General features: G+C 43.0%; 1 protein-coding gene across 2 annotated transcripts in view; it reads right to left on the reverse strand.

Annotated features, from left to right (window-relative positions):
- The window catches only part of LOC138580074 (methanethiol oxidase-like), a 443490-nt gene that overhangs the window by 183386 nt on the left and 232437 nt on the right, over window positions 1-27667 (reverse strand). For both annotated transcript variants that reach the window (XM_069650339.1, XM_069650330.1), the window contains one exon: window positions 26492-26570. In XM_069650339.1, the coding sequence (XP_069506440.1) occupies window positions 26492-26570 (79 nt within the window). The remainder of the gene's footprint in view (window positions 1-26491; window positions 26571-27667) is intronic.

The raw sequence follows: 27667 nt of genomic DNA on the forward strand, positions 1-27667 counted from the left end.
GTGAGACACATGCGCTACCAGTTAGAATACCTATACCAAAGAGAATCCTGGAAGTAAGATTCCCTTTGAGAAAGCCATACATGCATACACGACAGTATGATGGCAATTTCAATGAAATCCCGGAGGAAGTGTGAAAACTGAGCAAAAGGGAAGATTGATGATGTCATGAGGAGCAGAGCTGATGCACCCAGAAGAGATGCAGAGATGAGAGAACATAAATATTCTCTATGCTCTAAAGAGGAGGTGTCAAAGATGAGCAAAATTTCGGGCTCGAGATGAAGCGGCTCATGCCACAGAAATAATGAAGAAGTTATCAAGTCATTTTATAATTGTACAGAAGCAACAACGCAAGTAGACAAAGTATTCTTAAAGCTAGCTATGTAGTGAATAGATTGCGGCGATACACCAATGTATATTGAAATCAAAAACTTAACCATGGAGGTGAATTAAAAAAAGGGCTTGGCTGGCTCAACACCAAGATGCCAAGGCCACAGTGAGCCTGAATGTTCACACAGTAGTTACAGAACGTGTGAAAAGAACAAGACTTTTGTCTTAGGTGAGGAGCGGGAACATTGAAGATGTCAGAGGTTCATCATTTAATAGTATTTAAAATACAGAAAGACTTGAAAACAAGGTCTGCAGTCACGTGGATGGGTGAACATAGATACTGAGACGAGCTGTATCAAAACCAAGAAGACAGAGTATGCTATACTCCCTCATAATCTCAAACACAGAGAACATTTCCAAGGCCATGTTCAAAGCCTTCATTGACAGGCAGGAGGCAAGTGTGATGATAGATGAAAGGCTAATTGGTTGGAAGCTATGGTTATGAGCAGCCCACCAGCACCTGGATGTTAGCCTGCATGCTGCTTGCATATGTGGAATATTACAGACGGGTACAAGGGTACCAACCAATTATAGAGGGCCACATAATCGAGAGCCCTGTAGTTTGTATAACCATTGGGACATCGTTTATTTGATGATGCTCGTAGACACCTGCACTAGAGGAGGGCTTAGTTGCCCCACCTGATGTTAGAGACCCAATCCCCTATACCTTGATGTTCCCTGTAAGCCTATCACTTTCCCAAGTAGATTTTTGTAATTTGCCTCGTAGATTGACTTCAATGATGACAGGTTTTTAGTACATAAAATGCTTTTTTAAATAAATATTTGAATATGAAGGTCGAGCGAATTTGTTGATGTTCGTTGTAACTCCCTGTTTTAGATAATTGATATTAAAACAGATGCACTTTGCCAACTTCCCGAGTCAGTTTGATTATTGATGTTTGAGTATATTCTGCATCTCCATTCATCTCAAAGTATTGCTACCTCGTCTTAAAGGGCTGGGTCGGTCACCCCAATTCAGGATCTCACCAAGCAGCCATGCTAGTTTACGACCATATACAATGATGTCACTGATGACGCTGTGTATCCTTAGAATGTGTTGTTCATGCAGACTCTGGCCAAACGTTCTTGAGCAGCAGTGTTCTTTGCTTGCACCTTTACATTCTGTACAATTAAAACTTGTTATCCTTGCAAGAACACTCTTGGCCTTTTTTCCTAGCAGGTTGTATTCCTTCTAGCATGAGCGTACAGGGGTGTGCCTTCAAAAACAAGCCCTCAAAATGTACATTAACTGTTATTTTAACAAGCACATCTGAAAATATTTAAATGAACATACACTTAAAATGGTTTAAATCCAAAACATGATTTGGGTGGAGGCATGTTCTCTCACCAGTCTGGTGGTATTTGTCAGTGGTGTGGCTGGGAATGAAGGGCGGAGCTAGGTGTTCAATAAAGTGGGTGCTCGGAATACAGTATGCTGGAAGCTTTGCATAAACAACACACTACATTTTGGGTACATAAGAATGACCCCCAATTTATCAAACATGTCTGTGATAGTAATTAAAATGTGCATTCCTTCTGAGCATGCAATGCACACTTGGTATGATGCTCATTTCATCTGTCAGAATAGTCATCATGACTGTAGAATGTGTACAAAGCATGAGACGTACTATACTGTTTCAATGTTTGAGCTTGGGCTGTCCTGATGAGCAAAGGATGACTATCAGATGCTATTTGTGAAGGCGATATTGCTGCATGCATTGAGACTCCAAACGCACAGCGTTCAGGAGACTTGCAGTAGTCAGGGGCAGAGATCTTCCTCAAATTGGGGGCGTTTGGGCCTCTGGTCTATACTGAATGGTGCTCTAGCAAGACACTTTTTACCGTAGTGCAGATCCAGCTTTTTCTGGCCCAATTAATTCCATGCGTGAGTGAGTTTCTGCTGGGATGGCCGTTGAGGAGCTGATTTTGGTGTATGGGGGTGGCAGGGGGAGAGTTGGTGGCAGGGAGGGGTTTGTGGGTTGCAGGGGGTTTGTGTATTTCTGGGCCTCCATCCATAAAAAGGCAAGCTTCAAGCATGATAAGTTATTACCTGGCTAGACTGGCATTTGGGTTGAGTTTAGTTTAGTTCTGTTTAGTTTGTTAATTTGTATAGCGCAACCAAACCCTGGGGTAACTGGGCACATTAGACTTATTGAGCAACATAGGTTACAGAAGGTTGCACATGCGAAAGACAGCAGAGGAGGATACAATACAATAAAAAGCATGTCGGAGCAGGTTACAAGTTGGTCCGTGACAGTAGAGGGATCAAAAGTTACAAAGAGGACCGGGTTACAGATTGATCCTCATCTATAGATAACACAGAGTTAAGCGGTTCAAATAATTAGTTGATGGTAGGTAACAGACTACTGTTGAGTTTTGAACAGCTCCTTCACTCTGGCTCTGTACTACCAAAACGAGACATTTGCTCTGATTACCATGGGTAGTGCGCTCCAGCATTTCACTTCTAACACAGGGAAGCTTGCTCCTCCTGCTGTTTTCAGGTTAAACTTATGGGGATCTGGTCGGTCTGGAAGAGCTTTGTCTGGAGAATTTATCTGATTAGTAACGTGGGGCTGTCAGAGAGAGGCATTTGTGTGTGATGATGAGTGAGCGTAATTTGATTCTATCACGGATATATAGCCAGTGGACCTTCTTTCGGATGGTGGAAATGTGGGCCTTGCGGGGAAGATTAAGTGCGCATCTGAGGGCGTTGTTCTGTAGGATCTGTAGTCTGCTCAGGTTGTGATTAGTGGAGCCTAGGAAGAGTGTGTTGCAATAATCCAATCTGGACAGTATCAGAGCCCTGGCCAATGTGAGGCAGCTGTTGGTAGATAAGAAAGGTTTACAGGCATTGATACATTTATTAGTATCGGCCGTGGATGAAATAGTAGCGTTTATTTGTTTTTTGAGCGAGAGTGTGGAGTCGAGATACACACCCAACGTTTTGACTTCTTTTGAGACTTTTATGATGTTGCCATCAATGGTGAAGGGCTGGTACCTGGGGTCAAGTTTCTTAAAGACGGGTCTGGGAGCCGACGATAAGCAGTTCCGTCTTTTCGTCGTTTAAGCAAAGGCTATGGGTAGCCATCCATGCTTGGATTTCAAGGTAGATTTAATTTAGTTTTGCAACATCTTCCTGATAGCTCCCAGTGAGCGTAATGAGGACCTGAGTGTCGTCAGCATAGTTTGTATATGTGACACCCAGGTCGTCAAGACGGTCAAAGAGGAGCTTGGTAAAGATGTTGTAAAGAGTAGGGGAAATACAAGATCCATGGGGACTCTGCATTGGATTGGGATGGGGTCAGCCGCCGCAGAGGGGGGCGAAGACCCTAGTCATTCTATCAGACAGGAAGGACCGAATCCAATTGGTGGCATTCAGGGAGAATGCAGCAGCCGAGGAGAGGTGTTTGGTCAGAATTTGGTGGTAGACTAGGTCGAAGGCTGCAGACAGATCCAACAAGAGCAAGATGGTCAGGTTGCCTTATCTTTAGCTTCATCCATTTGGATCTTTAGGTCCAGGAGGGCTGTTTCCGTCCCATGCCTGGGTCTAAAGCCAAATTGTTGCAGGCCTAAGCGGTTGTTGTCTTCCAAATTACGTTGTATTTGGAGATATGCCACTCTGTCTAGTATTTTCAGGAGAAAGGGGACAGTCATGATGGGCCTAAAGTTAGTCGGTATATTGGGGTCTAGATCAGGTTTTTTGAGAAGAGGTAGGACCCATGCATCTTTAAGGTTGTTGGGAACAGAAGAGTTCTTAAATGATGAATTGATCAGAGTGGTGATGAAAGGGGCTCGTTCTTTAGCCCCATCCTTGATAACTGAAGCAGGGCACAGGTCACCTTGAGAGTTAGAAGGTTTTAGGCTAGCAATTATGTTGACTACTTTGTCCTCTGTGACTGGGGAGAAGTGGAAGGGGGTCAATTGGGATGGAGGAGCTAAGTTTATTGCTAGAATGGTCTTTGGAGGCGAGGTTAGCTATTTTGTTTGAGAGAGCCTGTTGGATGTTATTGCAACAAGCTTTGTCCTTGATGCAGTCATCAGTAGGGGGCACTGGAGATTCCAATTCTCTTAGGATAGAGAATAGCTCTTTCGTGCCCGATTTGGCTTTGTGGATTCTTGTGTTGAAAATCTCTTTTTTGACATTCGTAATAGCAGCTTTGTAGGTGACTGCTGCAGAGGAGAACCTTTCTTTAGTGGAATGAGAGGGGGCTTTTCTCCAGCTGGTTTCAGCTGTTAGTTTGATATTACGAAGTACTTTTAGTTCTGCAGAGAACCATTTGTTCACGTGGGCAGTTGGTTTGGCTTTTCTTAATTTAAGTGGTGCTATTTGGTTTAGAGCTTGTTCCAGTGTGTCATTATAGAGTTCAACTAGGGATGTTGGATTTGAGTTAGTGATAGCGTGAACAGTATTGGTGATTAGATGTAGTAAAGGTCTTAGAATCTCTATGGTGATATTGCATTTGTTCCTAGCCAGAGTTTTTGGTGCAGTGGGTATAGGTACACTTTTTATAGTATCTTTAGGTATGGAGAAGGTGATAAAATGGTGGTCTGTCCAGGCGCATGGTGTGATGTCAATCAAGGAGATGTCACAGTTGACGTCGGCCAGCCAGTCCAAGGTTCTACCTTTGGCATGTGTGGTGCATGCAGTCTAGCCATTTCTTACTGTGGCATGGCATTTTATAATGGACAGCCATCCATGATTAAGCAAGCATGACATGCTATTACATGATAAGTCATGTTACGTGAGTAGACAGACAGACTGGACATTTCCTTTCTTTGGCATGTCATTTATTACTCACATAAGGGGCAAGGCCAACATGATGTGTGTTCTTAAATGGGAAGTTTGGGGGGACTTGTGCAGTCAGCAAGTAAATGTTTTCATACTTTGGCATTGCATGTTTTACAGGTTCCATGTCTTAAAACCACAGCAACAATGGCTGTAAATACAAAAATGCTGTGGTTTTTTGCGCCACAATCATGTAAAGGATGCGGGGGACACCCCCGCAACTTCCTGACCCATTATACCATTTAAGGGGAGCGGGGGATACCCCCGTAAACCCCGCTCCCCTTAAATGGTATAATGGTGTACACCTTTACCGGGTCAAACCATGGCATTTTTGCCGCGATTTTTATTTTACTGGTGAAATTTTTGCCGCGATTTTATTACCTGATACCGTTTTACTGCCATTGAAGGCAAAGTCAACATGAGTATTCTTACATGGTGGTGAGGGGTTGGGCAAGCAATTTGTGAAGCAGAAGTAACATGTTTTCCTCTTGTGGCAGGAGAGTTTTACTGGCATTAAGGCCAAGCCAACAAGAGAATGTTCATAATTGAGGATACTAGCAGAACCAGCATAATCATGTTTTCTTATGTTATCATAACTGTGCATAATATAGAGTTGGCTGGTACATTTGGGTGCTAGGACTCAGGAGCCAGGCACAGCCCCCTTGTTTCTATGCTAGGTGAAAGATTTAAGGTGTGATTAAAACATGTAGAGAAGGAGCCAAGTACTCCCACCTCAAGCATCGCTCCCATGTTGCCTATATGCTGGGAACCAGAATGTGAAATACGTGCAGTGCCAATAAAGATACCAATACCAAGGAGAATCCTGAGGCAAGGTTCCCGTTGAGAAACCCATACCTGCATACACGACAATATGATGGCCATTTGAATGAAATCCCAGAAGAAGTAGGAAAAATGAGCGATAGGGAAGATTGGTGACATCACATGAAGCAAGGCTGACGCACCCAGAAGGGATGCAGAGACAAGAGACTATAGACACTCAATAGGCATTAAGAAAGTATTGAAGGCAACATTTCGGGATTGAAATGAAGATGTTTATGCTACAGAGACAATGAAGATATCAAGTTATTTTACACGTTTACAGATGCAAAGAAACACAAGCAGACAAAGTGTTCTTGAGGCTAGCTATGTAGTGAATAGATTGCGGCATGCGCCAAACATATATGAATAGGAGTGAATGAACTATGGACGATTCCACTACGCATTCTAGTAGAGCTGAACCAGAAAAAGGAAGGCTTTTCCAGCGTGTCGCAGTCGAAAAAGCAATTGAATTAAAGAGGTGAATCAATAGAAGGGTGAGGCTGGACCAGCCCCAAGAAGTCAAGGCCACTCTGGGCCGTAATGACCAGATAGTAGTTACAACCATGTGAAAGGACAAACTCCCGTTCAGAGGATGGGCACGAAAACACTGAAGACATCAGAGGTTCATTAAATAATAGTATTCTAAATGCACCAGAGCTCTAAAACATGGTCTTCAGTCACATGGATGGATGAGAACAAATACTTGTGATGTGTTACACCGACGCAGGGAGACATGTGTATGCTATACTCCCTCTTATTCTCAGGCACCAAGAAGAAACTCAAGGCCAATCTTCAAAGGGCTAATTGACTGGCAGACAGCAGAGTGATAATGGATAGTGGGCTAAATGGTGGGAAGCTATGGTAAAGACCAACCCATCAGCACCTGGGATACCAGCCTGCGTGCTGCTGGCGTATGTGGAAAAGTACTGACGGATGCAAGGGTGCCAACCAATTATAGAAGGCCATGTAGTAAAGAACCCTATAGTTTGTGTAACCAATGGGATGTCGTGTATTTGATGACGTTCATAGTGACCGCTATGAGGGAAGGGCCTAGTTCACCCACCTGATGTTAGAGACCCTATCACACTCTTAGACGAGTATGGAACGTATACCTAGAAGTTCCCTTAAGCCTATCACTTTCTCCAATAGGTTTTTGAAGTTTGCCACGTAGGATGGCATCAGCAATGATGAGGTTTTGCTATATAACATGCTTTTTTATGGAAACTTGCTGAGCGAGAGGATCGAAAGAATTGTCGATATTCGTTGTAACTCCCTGTTTTAGACAATTGAAAATAAAACAGCTTTGATTTGCCAACATCTTGAGTTAGTCTGATTATTGATGTTTGAGTAACTTCTGCATCCCCATCCATCTCAAAGTATTGCTACCTCATCTTAAAGGGCTGGGTCGATAACCCCAATTCACATGGTAGCGGAAAGGATGGTTAAAGAACCGTCGACCTAGTAAGCTTTGGGGTCCCGGAACAATCGGTAGTCCTCCGCCATTTAGCTGAAAGGATTCAAACGGAATCCCCTCCCGATTTCTACAGGAAGCTGAGCGGACTTAAGGCTAAAGTGGCTGGTTGAGGAGGCGATGATCCCGAAAATCAAAGTCGCAAATGCGAATGGTGAGTAGAACTGAGTGAGGTGGCAAAAATGCAAATGGGCAGTGAGTGGAGAGAGTGATAAGGGGAATTAAGAAATGGAGGGTTGGTTGGGTAATTAACTCGAGACGATGAGTGTTGAGTTATTAAGTGAATAGCTTGAGACAATGAGCATCTAGTTATTAAGCAATTGACTTGAGACAAGGATCATCAAGCAATTGAGAGATATATAGGCGAATAGCTACCTAAGTAAGCCTGGAATCCTGCGTCATAGGGACGTCAGAAGGGGTTGTATCCAGAGTCCCGAAAGTGGATCACGTAGACTACGGACGATTTAACGATTTTTAAAGAGAACGACTCACACTCAGAGTATTTTATTAGGGGCAAGGATAGTCACGAGGAGCGTAGACTGAGATATATGTAGGCCGGTCAAGTCTGTCAGTTCGTCTGTTTGTTTTGTGTTGAATAATGTATATGTGGTGAAGAAATAGTGAAAATGTAAGAAACATGGAAAGAAAGCATGGAGATTTGAAAATGTATTATTTAATTATTTAACTGAACTGATGATGTTTAGTGAATAAGTAGATTGAAATAGAACGTGGCAAGGGTTTTTGAGCTGCGATGATTGGTGCATGCTCATATTGTGTGATTTTTCTGAAACGTATTTATAAAGTGTAAAACATAACGGTGAGTATTGACAATCAAGTGTGACGAGTCAAAATGGAGGATATTACTCTGCTTATACATCTATGCAAGCAGTTACCAAAACTCGCACCTAAGCTTAAGCAGTACAGTACGGAATGGGTTAAGGGCACAGCAGATAAGCTGTTCATGCTATGGGGGATCGATAGCAAAAGTAGTTTTGCAACACATGACAACATACTTGCTCGCAGCATACACGGGAAAGAAGTTAGAAAAGAGGCTAGCGAGATTAGAGCTCTGGGAAATGTACCAGGAGTAAAGGGAAGATCCACCTCCTGAAGACTGGATGCTTAACCAGTGCAAAGAGGGGAGGGAAGGAGCCTTCTGCTCCCCCCGTCTGAAATAAATGGCGATAGTACGAAGGATGACAGAGTGTACCCATTAAGAGAGCTTAAGGCAGCAATAGGGTACAGCAATCCGCCATATGAGTCGCCTGCGGATAGCAGCGACAAGAGTCCAGAGAAGACTCCAGAAAGGGATGCATTTTCTAAAGTCTTACGGGACAAGGAGAGAAGTGAACGACCAAGTACGTCCCTAAACATAGGGCGGGAGATAAAGAGATGGAAAGGAGAGAAAGATAAAGCTGATAAGGTAGCGCTTATACAGAACGAATGGATGGGCAGTCAGATTTTGCTCAAACTTGATGGAAAGAGCATTGAGGAAGTAGGGCAAAGAGAAGATCAGGACGAGCAAGATAAAAAAAAAGACAGACAACGAGAGGGACGATTAAAAGAAGACGAGGCTAAATGAAAGGATGGACAAAGACGAGAACAGCTGTGTCAGGATGGGCAGCTAAAAAACCAGGAAAGGGCAGAGGATCAAAGAAAATATGATAATAGAAGGTAATTGAAGAACGAGACAAGCTAGAAAGGAAGAGAGAGGAAGAGGAAGAGCAGAAATTAAGAGATAAAAGAATGCAAAGACGCAGAGATGAAGAGATACGTAGGGCAAACGAGAGAAGAGAGGTGAAAAGACAGGAAGAGGAAAGGCTAAGAGAAGAAGCAAGGAAATGAAGAGAGCTTGATGAAGAAATAGAACAAAAGAGAAGGCAAAGGGCAAGCGACACTGATCGCATAGAGAAAGAGTTAATGGAGCTTAATCCAGTAGTAGCATGGGAGGACGTAGAATAATAATAAATTCCTGACACATGAGCCAATGCCAGGTCCGTCTAGAACAAATCTAGAGGATGGGTTTGACATGAGAAGCATTGGGGACAAAATCCATAAGCTCTATCATGATATGATGACCAAGAAAGAACCTAAAGGAAAGGGAAAAAAATGATCGACTTGAAAATACGCACTTGCAAGGTAAAGAGGGAAGCTTATACAATCTCAAGCATAAAGCGTTGTCTTTGGACAGGCTAACTCTGAATAGAGATGAGAAGGAGGGAAGTCACCCAAGTTGGGGACAGGATATGTCAGACGAGGACAGAGAAACCTTCCGTGGGGAGGAGGCCGCTAGTGCATGTGGTCCTGATGAGTGTTCTCCGATGGACAGAGAAGTAAGATGGTCAGATCTAGACTTACCCAAATCTCTGACGTCTGAATCTCTGGCGCGGCTAGTTCGACCCAAAGGGCGGTCCCATGGTGAGAGGGGGGATTAGCCACCTTATGTGAGCAGGCTAAGCTCACTATGGGAAGAAGGCTGTGCAGAACCATTGTCCCTGCTATGTATGGACAGACAGACAATGGTGGATGAATGTGATTTTGGGATCTCGCAGTTTCCTTTGTTAGAGAAGGGAGGGGCCAGACCGCAGTATACATCGTGGCCACAGATGGATAAGGATAAATTAAGGTGTAAACTCCCTAGCTTAACTTCCGTCGTTGGGAAATGGATACATGAATTTGAGAAAATGACAGGAGGAAACACGTTAGCTATAGGAGAAATTAAAGGTCTTCTAGCAGCTATACTTGGGGAGAGAGCTGACGATATTTGTCGAGAGCCGAATATTTGAGTGTCACTGCGCAGAACACTACTCATGATGGAGCACCGTTTAATAACTGTAGAGTGGCAGTCTGGTAAGTGCTTAGAGTGAAATATCCACATACGTCAGATATGGGAGCTATAATGGCACGGAAACAGGGGAGGATCCTCTTGTTTACATTCAGAATTTTCAGGAGGAATGGAGTTTGGAAACGAGGGAACCATGGGGGAAATCTATACCTGTATTCTATCATATATTATGTCAAGGGCTGCCAGACCAAGTGCAGAAGCAGCTAAAGAAACTCGTGGGTACGGAGGCAAAACCATATTCAGAAATACAGCTCACCATTGCACATTATTGCAGATTGCTGCAGGAGAAAAGTCGAAGCAAAGATGATGTTAGGAAAGTAGAAGAAGCAAAGTTAGTGCAGAAAAAAATGTCAAAATACGCCATAGAAGGGGCAACGTTGACTAGTGAGGAAGGGCCAGGATTGCAGCAAGCCGCAGGTATGCCACAGTTGAATAACCAAAGGAAACTTCACCAAGGTAATAATGGATTTTTATCAAGGGGTAGGGGAGGTTTCCGAGGAAGGAGCTTCCAGAATAATCAAGGAGGCTTCCAGAATAATCCGGGAAATTTACAGAATAATCAGAATGGGTTTCAAGACATGCAGAATGACAACCAAGGCATGCAGGAAGGGCAAATTAGGAGACCTCCTCCTGTATGTTGGACATGTGGAATGACAGGGCACTTAGCACGAACATGTGGGAGCCAAGGGTTTATGCAGAATGGGCAATTCTCAAGAGGGGGGACCATTTATCCGCCTGGATATAGCCAACAAAGTAGGGATGGGTTTGCCCATAAACAGACAGTGCAGCAAGCACAAGTGCCGGGAATACAGCAGACTTTGCAACCACAGCAGACACCAGTGAATCCGCAGCAAGGGCAGTCGCAGCACGCACCCCTGCAAATACAGCAGGGCCCAAACACAGGACAGTTAATGACTCCTAGGATAGGGGGTGTCACCGTCGAAAATTCCCGGGCACGGGAATAAGCATGTACCCACAATAGGACAGCTCACTCAGTGACTTGATGTGTTCAGTGCTATCTGTGACTCCCAATCATCAAGAGGAACCAAGGGTTGATGTCACTATAGGAGGCAAATCTTTTTCTTTTTTGGTAGACACGGGTGCAACACGCTCATGTACACGAGAGGGGAAATTTATGTTATCAGGAAATGCCATGAATGCTCAAGGTTTCACAGGAGCTACAAGTAGAGTTCCTTTTACTGTGAGATTACCATTCTCTATAGGAGAATGCAATATGTCTGTGCCATTAATGTATTCAAGGCAGACGCCAGTTAACATACTGGGTTGAGATTTAATGACAAAGTTAAACATAACGATTTAGTTTACTGATGAAGGCATAGTGTGTTCAACACCAGGAATGCATTACCTAAACGTGAGTCAATTTATCATGGCATTTACAGGGCAAATGGCCATACGAGGGGTACCGTTAGAACCAGAGGTCTTTCACTATGGGATACACATTTTGTTAACATGGTTACCTGGTTTAGTGGGTAAGACTATGAGAATACCTGATGAGTTTTACTCAGACCAAGGATACCTATGGATGAGGAGGGGGGAGAAATCTTTCCATTAGAATTACAAGCAGCTATAGTGCGAGGAGAATTAGCTATGCTTGATGGGGTTGATGATGAAGGCAGACGATGGAGCACAGTGATTGCCATTGCAAAGGGGTACAGATTGACTGAAGTCACTGACCAGGATATGTTTAGAGACCACCCGTCAGATGATGAAGTAGTATTTCAAATGACTATCACTTATTGGATTAGGGCAATGAAATGCGAGGTTCCCCAGAAAATGATGTTAGTACGGCAGCGTCCCAAATTGTTTGATGAAGACATGTCGAAAGTGCCTATTTCATTATGGGCTAGAGGTCCTTATGACGTAGGCCTATTAAAGTGGGCTGGAGAAGTCAAGATTAAACTGAAGCCAGGAGCAATTTTGCCTCGCGCACGACAGTATCCCATGTCTCGAGAGGCAGACAAGGGTATTTTTAAGACAATATCCGCCATGACGAGTCAAGGCATCTTAGTGACGTCAGAGTCACAATGCAATACCACAGTTTATCCTATCAAGAAATACAAGGGGGGGGGGTTATGGCGTTTAATTCAAGATATGCGCCCAATTAATCAGATTGTAGAGGCTGAGTTTCCTCAAGTTCCTAATCCAGCGACAATCTTATGTAGTATCCCAGTTTGAGGTGCGATATTTCACTGATTGATTTGAAAAATGTGTTTTTCTCAATCCCATTGAATAAAGATTTTCAAGATCTGATGTCATTAACGTTCAGACAGCCTAAGTTAAAAAGCACAGGACTACCCCAGGGGTACTGTGAGTCTCCATCGATTTTCAATAGAGGCGTGCAGATGGATTTAAGCAATATTGATTTGTCAAGTGTTCTGTTGCAATACATGGATGACATTTTAGTCTTCAGCACATCAGAGGAAGAGTGCAGATGTGATTCACTTCAGCTAATGATTATTCTAGCAGAGAAAGGATATAAAGTAGAGAAGGAGAAATTACAGTATTGCCAAGAAGAGGTGTTATACATAGGTCAGTTAATTTCGAATGAAGGAAAGAAAGCTACACCTGAAAGGGCTGAGGCCATTTTGAAAACGGCAAAGCCAAACATGATAAAGCACATGCAAAGATTTTTGGGACTATGAAATTATGTTACAGCATGGGTATTCTATTATAGTTCATATGTAAGACCCTTGTTACAGGCTCTGAATAAGGCACAGGCAATCCAGCAAAAGATTGTCTGGACTGAGGAAATGAAGGAAGGGTTTGTCGAATTGAAAAGGGCAATTTGCACAGCTCCAGGAGTAGGGATTCCCAATTATGCTGAGGAATTTTTTGTTTTCGCACACAAATGGCACAGTGATGACAGCAGTACTCACGCAGAGAACCACGTTGGGGTACAAGCCTCTAGCATATTACAGTGGGGTTCTGGACCCAGTAATGAGGGGTCACTTCCGTTGTGAACAATCTTTGGCAGCCACTGCATTCGCCATTGAGAAAGCTGCCAGCATAGTAATGGGGTGTTTCATGACATTATTTGTTGAGCATGCTTTGTTTGCTTGTTCTCCGCATGTCATTAGAGAAAGTCTTGCAGCAGCTATTGTGGAGGACTGGTTTGTGCCAAACCTGTTAGAACACGTTGCATTTTATGCAGTAAACTTCATCGTATGTCAAACGTTTACTGCTGGGCACCCACTGCGTACAGTTAGAGAAGTTATTCCGTGACCTAATGGTCCTTTTCAGCATTTACACATCGACTACGTCGATATGCTGCAGATACATGATAGTGGTGGTATGTCCCTTTTCAAGGTGGATTGAAGCTGGTCCTTGTACACGTCCAAATTCCACCTGCCCAGCACATTTTTAGTACGAGAAGTATTTCCTAGATGGGGAATATGTGAAGTATTGAGATCAGATAATGGCCCACATTTTGTAAATAAAGTCTTTGAGCAAATTAGCTTGTTGCTTAGGATAAAGCACAAGTTCTCTTCGGCTTATCACCCGCAAGCTAATGAAATATGCGAGAGACTCAACAGCCTGCTTAAGGAAGGAATAGCTAAATTGAAGCTTACATTGAAAAAAGGATGGTTACATTGTCTGCTCCTTGCATTATATGCAATAAGGAATCAGCCAGGCTCTGACCATCATCTTACACCCATGAACTAATGACAGGGAAGCGAATGAGGACACCCCTCACTCCTCCATCAAGAACTAGAAGTGATGCCCAGACAACAGAAGAATTGTTAGGAATTGTTAGGAAATGAGTTACATGCCTACTTAACATGTATGACTACAAATATCTCTGTCATTTCAGAACAGCTCAAGCGGGAGGGGTGTCGGGCTCAGAAAACAGATGAAGACCATGCAGCAACCAGACTAACCAAACTATTACTGCCTAAGATCTTTCCAGGAGATCAGGTGTTGATCAGGAACTTTGTCCGCAAGTGACATGAACCGCGCTTTCATGGCCCCTCTGTTGTGGAGGAAGTTACACCATCGGCAGTAAAACATTTGGGACAACGAGCGTGGATATTCCTCGGCGACGTGAAAGTCTGAACCAGAGAGTCCCCCTAACCCCACCCCAGTCGCAAGCAAGCATCGGAGAAGACGTTCAGCATACGCAGACAAGATTGATGACGAGGAAGAAGGACGCATAGACTGACCAATAGACAGATAAAGAGTACATTGGACTGTTGTTCTTTTGGGACACTCTTTGAAATAGCTAAACAAGGAGTGAAAGAAAAGTTATTTGTTCTTGAGCCACAGGAGGTGCTAAAATTGGACTGAGACACATTTAAGTCTTTGTCGAGAAGGAAAAGATGCCAGATCTGGAATTCCTTTTCCATGACTGGAAGAGGGAACGGTTTCCTGATTCCTTTCTCACTGAGTTTCTCTTTAGAGGCACCCATGGTAGTGCCTGATGGCCACGTTCACCGGATAATTCTCACTGTTTCTCTCCATACATGCATACCTGTGCTTGTGGGGAGAACTGTTAGTGTTCATCTGTTCCTGCATGATCCTAAAAATGGTCCAATCGTGAGGAGATTGCTTGCAGCAATAATAGATAAAGTTCTTCAGCTTCCTGAGTACAGTGTGGAAAACACAAATGCCCCTATCGGAGGACAATGCTAATAGACTAGTTGGAATGGTCTTTTATTTGAATCCAAGTGATTTAACCGAAGGCAAAATTATCGCAGCTGAAATATCTGAAAACTAAGTGTTTGAATGACCAAAAGTTTGAACACTTTTTTTTCGGACATTTCAGCCCCGATAATTTGCGAAAACACACATTCTCACACACACACACACACACACAACACACCCGTAACAACCCCCCACCCACACCCTCAGCACACCCCCACCCACACCACCAACATGAACAAACCCCACTTACCTTCATCTTCACGCAGGATCCTACAACACCAGTTCCCTTTCACTTCCGTGATCGGGAACCGGTGCTGCAGGGTCTTTTTCTTTTTTTTTTATTAAACAGACGGCTGCGGGGGTGCCCCCCGCATCCTCCGCTACCTATATCATAAAGTATAGGGAGCGGGGCAATGCGGGGGACATCCCCGCAGCCCCTGTTTTTTTTCAGTGCTACCACCAAAGGATCGAACTTTTGGTGTTCGATCCTTTGGTGGTAGCATTTTTAGAACTTTTGGTCGTTTCGACCTTTTTTTCCCTGGCCAATTCGACCTAAACCTTTTATTTCCTGATCGAAGAACGTCCTCATCCTGTTGGAAGGCAAACTGACGTTCGTACTTTCCTAAGAGATCCAAGAAATCTAGTGGCACTCAAATCAATTGCTACGTGACATCAGAGAGCAAGGATGTTTATTTTCTGAGAGAATATAGAGAACATCCTAAATGAGACTTTCGAGGGAAGACAGTCAGAACTTACTGTCTTTGGTCTTTTATTACTTACTGGAAACGATTCCACATTTCGTTTGGTAAAAGGACGACTCCTTTGTGTACATCAGGAATCCTGTTAATCATCCTGAAATTGGCCAGCTGCTTGAAGAGCTTGTGGAGCAGATCCAGATGCTGCCAGAGTATTTTATGATGTTGCCCGAATAAAGTTTGATTTTTCCTTCCTTAAAAAGATTGAGAATGGGCAACATCGACAGCAATAATAACGTGGCTAACAACGAGAGGCCACCACGACGAGCAAGGAGTTATTGCTGCGTCAAGTGGGCCTATTGGTATATCATTTATACCTGCATCTTGTTCATTGTGATTCTTCTCTCACCTACAGTGCGTACTGTCTATTATGTGGACTCAAACAGAGCAAGGGTCCCTGGGTATCTTCCTATGCAGCAGGAGAGTACAGATCTGGCAAATACAAGACAACAGAGAACTTATGTATTTGTCCCTACTCCAGAGGTACATTTGAAGGCACCTAGTCCTGTGATAGATAAATCTAGGCTTCTTTTTGGGGGGAGGTCACATATGGAAGTTATATGGGACTCCCTGTTACCTTCATATTATGTTAATAGGATGAGGCTTCTGGAGCTTTCTCCTACACAAGTAGCACATGTAAAGACATCAAGTTCACTGACAAATGTTCCTATGATTCCCCCACTGAGAAGGAATTATACTGACATGCTTCATGAGATGATTAAAAATGGCTCATGAGACAAGAAAGAGACTTAAGAGAGGTATAAGGGAGGATGATCATGGGTTAAATGATTACCTGGATAGTAGAGCACATTTGGGAAATAACATGTGGTATCAGCATATGAAAGAAGTGGGAATGAGGACCTCAAAGGAGGAATGCTTTGTATGTGCACTCCTGCCTTAAAGTATGGGGAAGTCTAAGATTTTCATAGCTATTGAAATATATGTCCAGGTTGCACATTGTCTATCACACATTGAACTCTGCCGAACAAGAGGTCAGTTCATGGGCCGAACAGCCTATCTGAAATGGGCAACTGCATGGACGGATCCAGAGGAAGACGACTATGTTCAAGACACAAAGACAAGACTAAGAGCGCTTACCAAGAATCATGTGATAAGATACAAACAGCCTGGAGTACCAGGAGCTGGAATCAGATGGGAAATAAACAGAAGACTTGAGAGTCCAGGAAAATCTGCAGAAGAAATTCGAAGATGGAAGAATAGAGGCCAGATGCAGATTTTGGGATCAGTACTTTCACCAGATGGATGGGAGGAAGGTGTGGCCACCTGCAGAGCGTGGGTAGTCATTGGTTTCTACCAGACAACCATTGGCATAGTATAGAATTGGATGTAAACCTCTATGGCCGAAACTTGCTAAACTACTGACATGGGTCAATGACAAAGGAGGGCCTTTTCAGATAGTGCCTTTTGGAAAATGCATAGCTGTGTTTCAGAAACAATGGCACAAGCAAAGTTGGAGAGAATCAGAATTGTGGTTGAATCTTTGATGGAACAGCAGTGATAATGGATCACTACTGGGCTTGTAGATCCAGAGCTTACATGAAGCTGCCCAAAGATTGGGGAGGACGATGTTCCAGCGTTGGTGATTCCTAAAAGTGACTTGAACAAAGGTGACTTTCCAAATGCAGATGCTTTCCTGAGGAAAAAGAGATCGGTGGAGCTGATAAATCGAATGAAGAGCGAGAACTATTTCTCAGCCAAGTCAATAGAAGCTTTTGATTCTATTCCATATGAACACAGATTGTTCAGTCAGACTTCATCGATATTCATGATAATCGTTATGCCCAGGATCCAGAAAGCAGCAAATACCAAATGGTTACAGATAATCATATGGGCGTTTTTGCAGTCAATTAACACTAACATAAAGGGATTCAATGCTATCAAGGAAGAGCTGAGAGCCATACGATTGATGACTCTACAGAATAGATACGTCCTTGACATATCACAGCTATGGATGGAGATGTTAGTGTTAAAATTGGAGAATCATGTTGCACATGTATACCCTCTCATAATGATGAGAATGGCACATTGACAGAGGCCATAGAGATGCTGGCAAAGCTACATGTCCAGATGGTAGACAAAGTGGAAGATATTGCTGATGACAGTTGCTTTGGATCACTCTTTTCGTGGGTTCCACAATGGATGGTAGATATGTTCAAATTCCTTGGAGCCCTGATAGTGATGTTGTTGCTTGGAATCTGTGTAATCAGATTGGCTATCTCACAATGCAATAAGACTGCAAAGAAAGCTATAGACATGAAGATCATGATTGATGTTGAATCAGGATGGAAGACTAAGGAGCTGACAGATGAAGAAATCAGAGACTACGTGAAGGCCAGCATCCATGCACCTGAGGGGACAAAATTCCTGTACCCAAAGAACCAGAAGAAATATATGGGAAAATTGATCTACTGCAGTCCAAGTGGACAGTGCATGCTCATGACATGGAACAAGGATGAGCATGTGAAATCAGCTGGATGCCTGAAGGGAGTCATAAAAATATGGGTCCCAAAGAAGCATTTCTTCCGAAAAGGCTGTCTAGATGTGAAGGATGATGGGAGAGTGGTTGATGAATCGCCCAGAGGGGGTGTAGCGAAGGATCCAAGTACCCCACCTCAAGCATCGCTCCCATGTTGCCTATATGCTGGGGACCAGAATGTGAAATACGTGCAGTGCTAGTAAAGATACTAATATCAAGGAGAATCCTGGAGGCAAGGTTCCCGTTGAGAAAACCATACCTCCATACACGACAACATGATGGCCATTTGAATGAAAGAAGCAGGAAAAATGAGAGAATGGGAAGAAAGGTGACATCACATGAAGCAAGGCTGACGCACCCAGAAGAGATGCAGAAACAAGAGAATATAGACATTATATAAGCATTAAGAAAGTATCGAAGATAAGCAACATTTCGGGATGAAAATGAAGATGTTTATGCTAAGGAGACGATGAAAATATCAAGTTACTTTACACGTTTACAGAAGCAAAGAAACGCAAGCAGACAAAGTATTCTTGAGGCTAGCTATGTAGTGAATAGATTGCAGCATGCGCCAAACATATATGCATAGGATTGAATGAACTATGGATGATTCCACTATGCATTTTAGCAGAGCTGGACCAGAAAAAGGAAGGTTTTTCCAGTGTGTTGCAGTTGAAAAGCAATTGAATTACAGAGGTGAATCAAAAGAAGGGCGAGGCTGGATCAGCCCTAAGAAGTCAAGGCCACTCTGGGCCGGAATGATCAGACAGTAGATACAACTGTGTGAAAGAACACACTCCTGTTCAGAGGACGGGCAAGAAAACACTGAAGACGTCAAAGGTTCATCAAATAATAGTATTTTAAATGCACTAGAGCTCTAAAACATGGTCTTCAGTCACGTGGATGGAGTAGAACAGCTACTTGTGACATGTTACGCCGATGCATGGAGACAGAGTATGCTATACTCCTTCTTATTCTCAGGCACGAAGAACAAACTTAAGCCGATCTTCAAAGGGCTAATTGACTTGCAGACAGCACAGTGATGATGGATAGTGGGCTAATTGGTGGGAAGCTATGGTCAAGACCAACCCACCAGCACCTGGGATGCCAGCCTGCGTGCTGCTGGCATATGTGGAAAAGTATTGACGGATGTAAGGGTGCCAACCAATTGTAGAGGGCCACGTAGTAAAGAGCCCTATAGTTTGTGTAACCAATGGGACGTTGTGTATTTGATGACTATCATAGTGACCAGTATGAGGGAAGGGCTTAGTTGCCCCACCTGATGTTAGAGGCCCTATCACTCTCTTAGACGAGTATGGAACGTAGACCTAGATGTTCCCTTTAGCCCATCACTTTCTCCAATAAGTTTTTGAAGTTTGCCATGTAGGATGATATCAGCAATGACAAGGTTTTGCTATATAACATGCTTTTTTATGGAATCTTGCTGAGCGAGAAGATCGAAAGAATTGTCGATGTTCGTTGTAACTCCCTGTTTTAGACAATTGAAAATAAAACTGCTTTAATTTGCCAACTTCCTGAGTTAGTCTGATTATTGATGTTTGAGTAACTTCTGCATCCCCATCCATCTCAAAGTATTGCTACCTCATCTTAAAGGGATGGGCTGATAACCCCAGTTCATACACATACTTCCAACTTTCAGCTAGTACAATGCAGGATATTTCCCTGTAGCAGCATGATCATCATGCACATTGTACATGCATGGTGGTCCAGGCATGCCCGGAGTGTGACACAGCCTCTGCTTTGTTGCCGAGCTTGAGGCGGGGGCTCAGCATGGCTCACAGATGACCCCACACATTATGTGTTACGCCACTGTTTACATGGCTGCCAAAATGAAACGCATACAAACTCATGGACTAAAATCCTAAAACTATGCAAACGACACCTATCTCATTTTCAAGATGACTACAACAACGACACTGACAATGTCCTCAATAAATGCCTGACTGATATAAACACCTAGATGGCAAACAACAACCTTAAATTAAATCAACCAAAAAACGGAAATAATGAAAACCTGAAGAGATAACAACCTAACACAGGCATCTCTCACCTGGCCCAAGAGTATAAGAACTCAACCTGAATCGTCAACAGTGATAATAAACCTGGGAATACTCATGTACAGTGGTCTCACCCTGGAGCCAAAGTTCAATGCAATAGAAAAACAAAGATTCTACCATCTTCAGCTACGAGAGATCCTCCCTTACCTCAACTTCCCACACTGAACACTCGTTATCATTTCCTTGGTTTTATCAAGAATAGACTATGCAAACAGTCTCTACCTAGGAATGCCCAAACACCTCACCAAAAAATTACAAGGCATCCAAAACACAGCGGAAAGACTACTCCTGAGAGTAAATAGAAGAGATCACATCACCACAGCACTGAGAAGTCTACATGGGCTACCATTCAAAAAACCTAATCCATTTCAGAGCCTTCTGCTTTGCCCATAGATCTCTTTGCAGAAAAGGAGCTGAATTGCCCAAAGCAGAAAATCACCTGATACAAAATCAGAAGAACCTTAAGATCTAGCACCGGCCTCCAAATAGAAACAAGAAACTATGAGAAAACTAAACTTGGAGGAACTGCCCTCTCCATTCTCATAGCCAAACTATGGAATTCTATCCCGAACGAAATCAGAACAACGGAAGACCACCTAATCTTCTGGAAATATCTACAAACTTGGTTATTCAACTCACCAAGGTAAAAATGGATCAACAACAACTACACAATGATCATCCTCATGAGCAGGTCAATTTAACCCCATACAATGCCGAAACCACACCCACAAAGACATTGAAACTCTTGCCCCAGGTGAAAGAACCACAAGGACCCCAACAACTGAACGCTCCTCACCTCTCGGTCTAATCTTTCAAGAAACACACACACAATTTTACCCAACAGATCATGAGGAGCCAGGAAACCCAATAACCCTTAGCCCAAACCCAGCCCCTCTAGATAATGCCCACTCAAGTGACAGCTTACAGCCCGCTACATAATAACCTCCACCATACTAATCCATTTCCTTTCTTTTTAGTCTTGTCCCATCAATCCAACTCTAACCGCATGCCAATGCAAAGGTGAATGCTCTACAAAAACATAGCTGAACAATATCCAGAGACCATCCAATAACCTACTAACCACTTCCTTTTCTCTACGACCCTCCCTCACCACACACACTGACTACACAGGCCCTGATGGCTAGCGAACCACCCTCCTAAGCATCCAAACTGCAAATCACTCTCAAAGCAACTCACAACCTCAATAGCCTCTAACACCCAACAACACAAACACTGCACACCACCCATCTACAAACAGTAAGCATCCAGTGCACAAAACAAAGCACACATTCACAGATGTTAGTTACTCCTGGTTCTACACACATCAAGAGATGAGCACAATACCTGTCTTATCCCTCTCTTCCTCCCTAACCAACCCACCTCAATATCCATTATAAAGCCACAAGAGCGCCTCTGGACCATTAAAATGGTAGCCGTGCATGGTATAAATCAACTTAGTACTGGTCAATGTCAGCCACCATATTAATCACAACTCTGAACAGTAAACTGGCAGTGACACCCATGGGGGAGCAGATGTGAGGGATCAACGGTTGGATCACCCAGGTCTACACTTAGGGATTCCTGCTCCACTCTCTCAATGGCACTGTTGGAAGTGAAGAAGCGTTGAAGGGGCGGAACGACCAAAGTCTCATCGTTCTACTTTTCCCCCATTAGCACCTGGTCATGTGAAGAGATATAAGAGTGGAAGAGGAACTTGACGGTTGCCAGACATTTTGTCGAAAATAATTTGTCGACAGGACATTTGGTCAAAACCATTTGGTCGAAAACCAAATGGTCGAATTTTTTTTTATTTTTATTTTCACTTTTTTTTGGGGGGGGCCCCCCAGCCCCCTTTTTTTCTAAAAAACCCTTTTTTTCCCTAAACTACAACCTAAAAAATATATATATAAATAAAAAAAAAATCGACCATTTGGTTTTCAACCAAATTACGTCGACCAAATGTCTTTCGACCAAATGTCCGGACACCGAACTTGACCTGTCGGAGGGTCTGTCCTGTGCCAATGCGTGTATGCAGGACACATGGATGAATGGGGAGCGGTCCTCAGTTTGGGCAAGATACTCACTCACCTACCCTGGACCAACGATGATGCAAAGGGATTGCCTCACATTAACACCCATGTCTGAGAGAGGGATAATTAAAGGATAGGCCCTCTATGTCTAGCTGTCAAACTGGTATTAAGTACAGTAATTTGGGAGCCCTCATTGGTAACAATTGTAGTGAGAGGACCCACAGCAGATTACAGCTGTCTGTGGGATATGTTTAGGTAATTATACATAGCAATTCAGTAATTTTGGAAGCCTCAGTTCACTCTGGCCTCTTGGCTCTCACCTGAGCCAATTTAATGGGACATTAATTGAGACTGACAGTGCCCTTGAGTTTCCAGAGATACCAAATGTTGGCAGTTGGGTGTGTGTTTCTATGCTGTGAATCTCACCATGTACCAGCCAGAGCTATGGTTATTTTAGTGGTTCACCGGTGACAACCAGTGTACTGTGTGATAAGAGAATTATTGAAAGGTGCCAAGTAGGAGCAAGGTCGCACACCCCATCTGGCCCCACCCACTAAGCCCATGGGGTCGACATCAGACATGGATGGGTAGAACAGCTGGATCCTTTGGGGCTCAAAGGATATTGGGATTAGGTGGATTGGCATTTTGGGGATGTATGCTTTATTACAAGAGTCGATTAAATGTTACTACAAGAACAATAGATGACTCCCCATGTACAATAGCTCACTGTTGTTGGGTGTGTTATTTCTTCCCCAGTTTATGGTCTAAGATGGATGAAGTGGCTTGTTTTAATTCTTATTCCCCCAGGTTTCTCTCAGGGACAGTGCTCATGCAACCGAGGCCAACAGGGGTTTACATATTTCTGAAACGTGCAATGCTGTCAGTATCCACTAGGGATCATATTCCCATAATGCGGACTCAGGAACACTACTATCGTGGTGAGTAGCCCTTTCCTGTAGATTTCATCGTTGCAGTATTCCCCACATGCACATTCCCATTCTAGCTAGTCTGGGGAGAGCGTTGCCTGTGTAATGCCCCCCTCTGCCATGAAGGCTGTGGTCAGTTACCAGTGAGAGATAGAACATCTGGGTTACACATGGCTTTATGCAGGCTGAGTCAGTTGATGCGGAATTCGGTCCTGGCAGAGAATGGTGGGAGTTAATAACGAGAGAGAGAGAGATGGTTCAGACCGTTCGAGAGTTTGCAATGTACTCTTATTTGCATTACTTTTTTTCTTTTTAGAATGCACTTTGATATTAGTTGCTTAAATGACAGATTGTCAGTTAAGCAATGGTAGCATGAACATAAATGATAGTCTCAATTGTAAGTCTAAGACTACTCTCTGTGCATCAGTCAGCTTTCATCTTTTTAACACTGCCTTCTACCATTGTTTACATGCCTGTCGTTTTCATAACAGGAGATCAGGTATGTACAAAATATGTTATATTCGATTGGCCACTTGATGTAGATGTACACCTCTTGAATGTTGTGTGACTAAGTCTCCTGCCTTATTCCGGGGACACCTATTGGGGTGACCAAGGATCCCAGGGACCTCTACAAGCAGGTGAATCTTGGGCTGTGGGTGGTATGGGCAGCATCCTCTGGTCACCCTCACTTAGCCTGTCACTGGGCAGGAGACAGTCACATGCCAGCCAAAAGTACAACTAGTCCTTTATGAGCCTTGCCTGGAGGCCTGCAACCTCATTTGGGCAGGGCACTCCATTTCCATCCCAAGTTGAACAATAGGCAGGCCTCACCCCTTACCAGAAACTACTATAACAACATTAAAGCCCTGACAAAGCTTACCTCCAGTCCCACTACAGACACAGCTCAGCTCAGCTGCAGTCTGTGGACACATGTTGGAGCAGACTCATACAGACAAAAAATCCAAGAAGACAGACTGGAATCCTAAAGTCGCTGATCTGCCGTCACTCAAATTGTACACTGATAGACAGGCTACAACTGTGGTGGGGAAGCAAATCCACCGCAGCCAATCACAAGGCAACACTAAAAAGTGCAGGCCCAAGCACCCATGGTGGCCCAAATGGAGGACACATTAGAATATACAAGAGACATTGCAAGAAGGGGAGGCATGGGTGTTAAGTGAATGAGGTTGAATCAGGAGTTTGTATCGAGTCAGTATTTCAGGAAGGGGGCTGTGGAAGGAGTTTGGAGAGAGACATAAGGGAGCAGGGAGACTGAGAAAAGAGGACAGAAAACTGATCAGGAGGTGTTATAAGTAAGAATTGAGGAGATACTAGGAGAAGACATCAAAAGGTGACAGGCGGGAATGAGGAGGTGCTTGACCAAAGACATCAGGAAGAGGTTGAGAACGAGAATAAATCACAAAGGGGTAGTAAGATGGTGGCTATTGAGGGCACTAAGGTAGGTTCGGGCACACTTAGCCCAAGACAAGTGGCAGTGGTCAGATCCTAATCAGAATAGGTTAAACCCACATTGGTAGGAGGAACGAGCATGTGGCATGACTTTGGGGATTAGGCGCGCAGGAGGATTAGAGAGGAGGTGCAGGGGGTAGATATCCGGATCATAGGAATTAAAGATGAAAACTGGCAAAAGCAAACCCAGCTGGCCCTGTCATAAAGTGAAAGAGAAACATCAGCTGTATCAACAACTTGTGGCAGAGACACAGTGACATCTAGAGGACCTACAAAGAGACTGGAGGTGATCGCATCCCACCATTAAGCAGAAGGACTGTCAGAGAGACACTTTTATAGAGTGTCACTGAAGGTGAAGGTGCCCTGAAGTCTTATGAATCTTCTAAGGAGATCCTTGAGAGTGTGAACATGTTCATTTTGTTGAAGCAGACTTCCAAGAGGTAGATTAGAGAGAGAGAAAGAGAGAGCAAGTCCCGTGTTTCAGAAAAGGGAAGGAGAAACCATTGTGAGGACATATGTTTTCTAGCGGCCATTAATGATTTTCAAGATGTGGCTTGAAGTACCGTTTACAGTGGTGGAATGGGGCAGCATAAGATGACCTTTGGAGAAGGAAATTTAGTTTGAAGTTCTGTTCAAGTCACTGAATTTTTTGGTTGTCTGTATAGTGTTCATGAAGGATAACAATACATCGCCTTCAACCTCTAAACCAGGCTTGGTCCAGGCTGTTGGTACGATTGTTGTTAGATCTCTGATGGATTAATGATAAGCATCACTATATTGTAAGAATTACTGTGATTATACCTATTTTAAGTTATATTCTGTAGTTTGTTTTCCTGAAGACTGTTTAAAAATCCTAAATGTGTTCAGCTACATTAGTTTGATTTGAATATTTGTCCTCCCAACAAGATGGAATACATGGACTTTGAGAACATTTATAATGAAAATTGCTAATAAAAGTGAAATATATCCAAGCCCTTTTCAGATATTCTGTGAACTTGATATTGAAATTGACAATTTGGAGTGCACTTCCCATCACTAAGGTTCTTATCAACCCAGATACCATTTTAATAGCTGTTGAGGCGAAAAATGACCAGGTGGATCAACTTATACAATTTTGAGGACTTATTAAATATGCAAGCTTTAATAAATATGTTTTACTCGTGTAGATCTTCAACAGTATTCTTCGTACATGTCAATCCAAACCATGTGAATTCTCAAATGATGTGTACTGTGAGGTCATGAACCGCAAATACATCTTGGAGTTATATGCTCTGATTTTAACAGGCATCTGTCAAATGCACTTTCTGCTAATTGGGCCAAATTCATGATTTGCCACTTAAGCTGCAATAAAATGTATTTTTCAATTGTGGAAATATTCCAATTAAAAGTAAATTGGCAAGCTATTTCTCACTACAATTTGTGAAAAGCACAATTAAAGGGTTTTCACTTAGTTTGCTGGGAAACTTTCTAAGGAAGGTTCATTGAGATGTTATCTTTTCTGTAACTTAGAACATTTTAAAGGAGTACAGTATGGTGATTTAAATCCAGCAAACTCATTTTCCTTGATATTCTTTTACAGATATCGACATTCATATATTTTTATTTTGCCAAATTTGTAACATTGACCTACTTGTGTCCATATTTCAAGAGATTTTGCAGGAACAAAATGTCTCAATTAGCAATCCTTAAAATGTTGAATTTGTTGAACAGCTGTTCAAACAGACATAAATGGTAATTACTATAAACATGAAAACACATCACCTACCTGGCATTTCAGGCATTGCCCACCCTTCCACCTTTTTGCTTGGAACTTGAATAACCTTCTCAGCTGCCCAGTCTCCGTTCTGTTTGGGGAGAAAGAAAAAGAGAATGTGCGCTTGTAACACAGACTGAGCATGGATCGGGACAAGAAAGGACACAGGAGAATAAAAACATCTAACAAGATTGAGAGTATCATCGTATAAAGAATCATTTCAGAGGAGGACATGCTGTCACAAAAGAAAGAAGGTGATCAGGTACATGATTCGATTGGTTTCAAGAATTTCAGCAAATAGATGGCAGACTGAATCTTGAAAGATCTTCTCCTGGAAACTAGTTGTGTGTGGACTGTTAAATTGCCAACCTTCTGAAACAATCAATATCATATGAGGAAGTAAAAAATAAGATAGAGCAGCACAGCCAACCCCAACCTCGAGCATTGAATTAATATAGGTTTTCAAATATTCCACAACTCCTGCTCAATACAGGAAAATAGTGGTCAATAGACAGATTTCTTGCATTAAAAACGCCCACTTGAGAACACAGTAATGCTCAACAGACTACTGGTTTGCCAGAGTGCAGCAGCTTTTGTTACATATAAGTCAGACCACTTTGCTCTCATATTAGTCGTGCAGTAGAGTTCCTAGGCTACATGAAAGTGTATGTTAATACCCTCAAATATAGCCAGATATGGCACATATAATGGAATAGCAGAATTAACTTAGAACGTTGACAGCATGAACATGCACTTGAAAATTCAACAAGGAAGCATGGTGCAAAGTATCAGGGTTTAATCTCTGTGTTTGTCCTGAACAATTTGGTCTGGTCTAATCTGCTGCTTGTGGGAACACCTGCCCCATAGTGACCTTTTTTTGTTTGAGTCTAGATAATACATTTTTTAGAGACACCTGGTACATAGGCACATATAGCGTCCACCTGGAGAAAGCTTTATATAGTATTTTTAAGGGCAGGCATGGGCTAACAGTTTATGGGTAATTAATCAAGACTGGTGAGCTTTGTAAGCAAGGCAGCAAGCCAATTATGTCATTTAATGGGAACCAGTTGTGCCACTACAACCCCAATGCTTGCCCGGGTGACCCCTAAATGTGATATCACGAAGGCAGGAATGAAAGAAGTTTCCTTTTTGGTTTAGAGATCTTTATCCCAAGGCTCTCCCTTTGCT

This window comes from Ambystoma mexicanum, chromosome 1p (genome assembly GCF_040938575.1).
Source record: "Ambystoma mexicanum isolate Mex_15411 chromosome 1p, UKY_AmexF1_1, whole genome shotgun sequence".
Lineage (NCBI taxonomy): Eukaryota > Metazoa > Chordata > Amphibia > Caudata > Ambystomatidae > Ambystoma > Ambystoma mexicanum.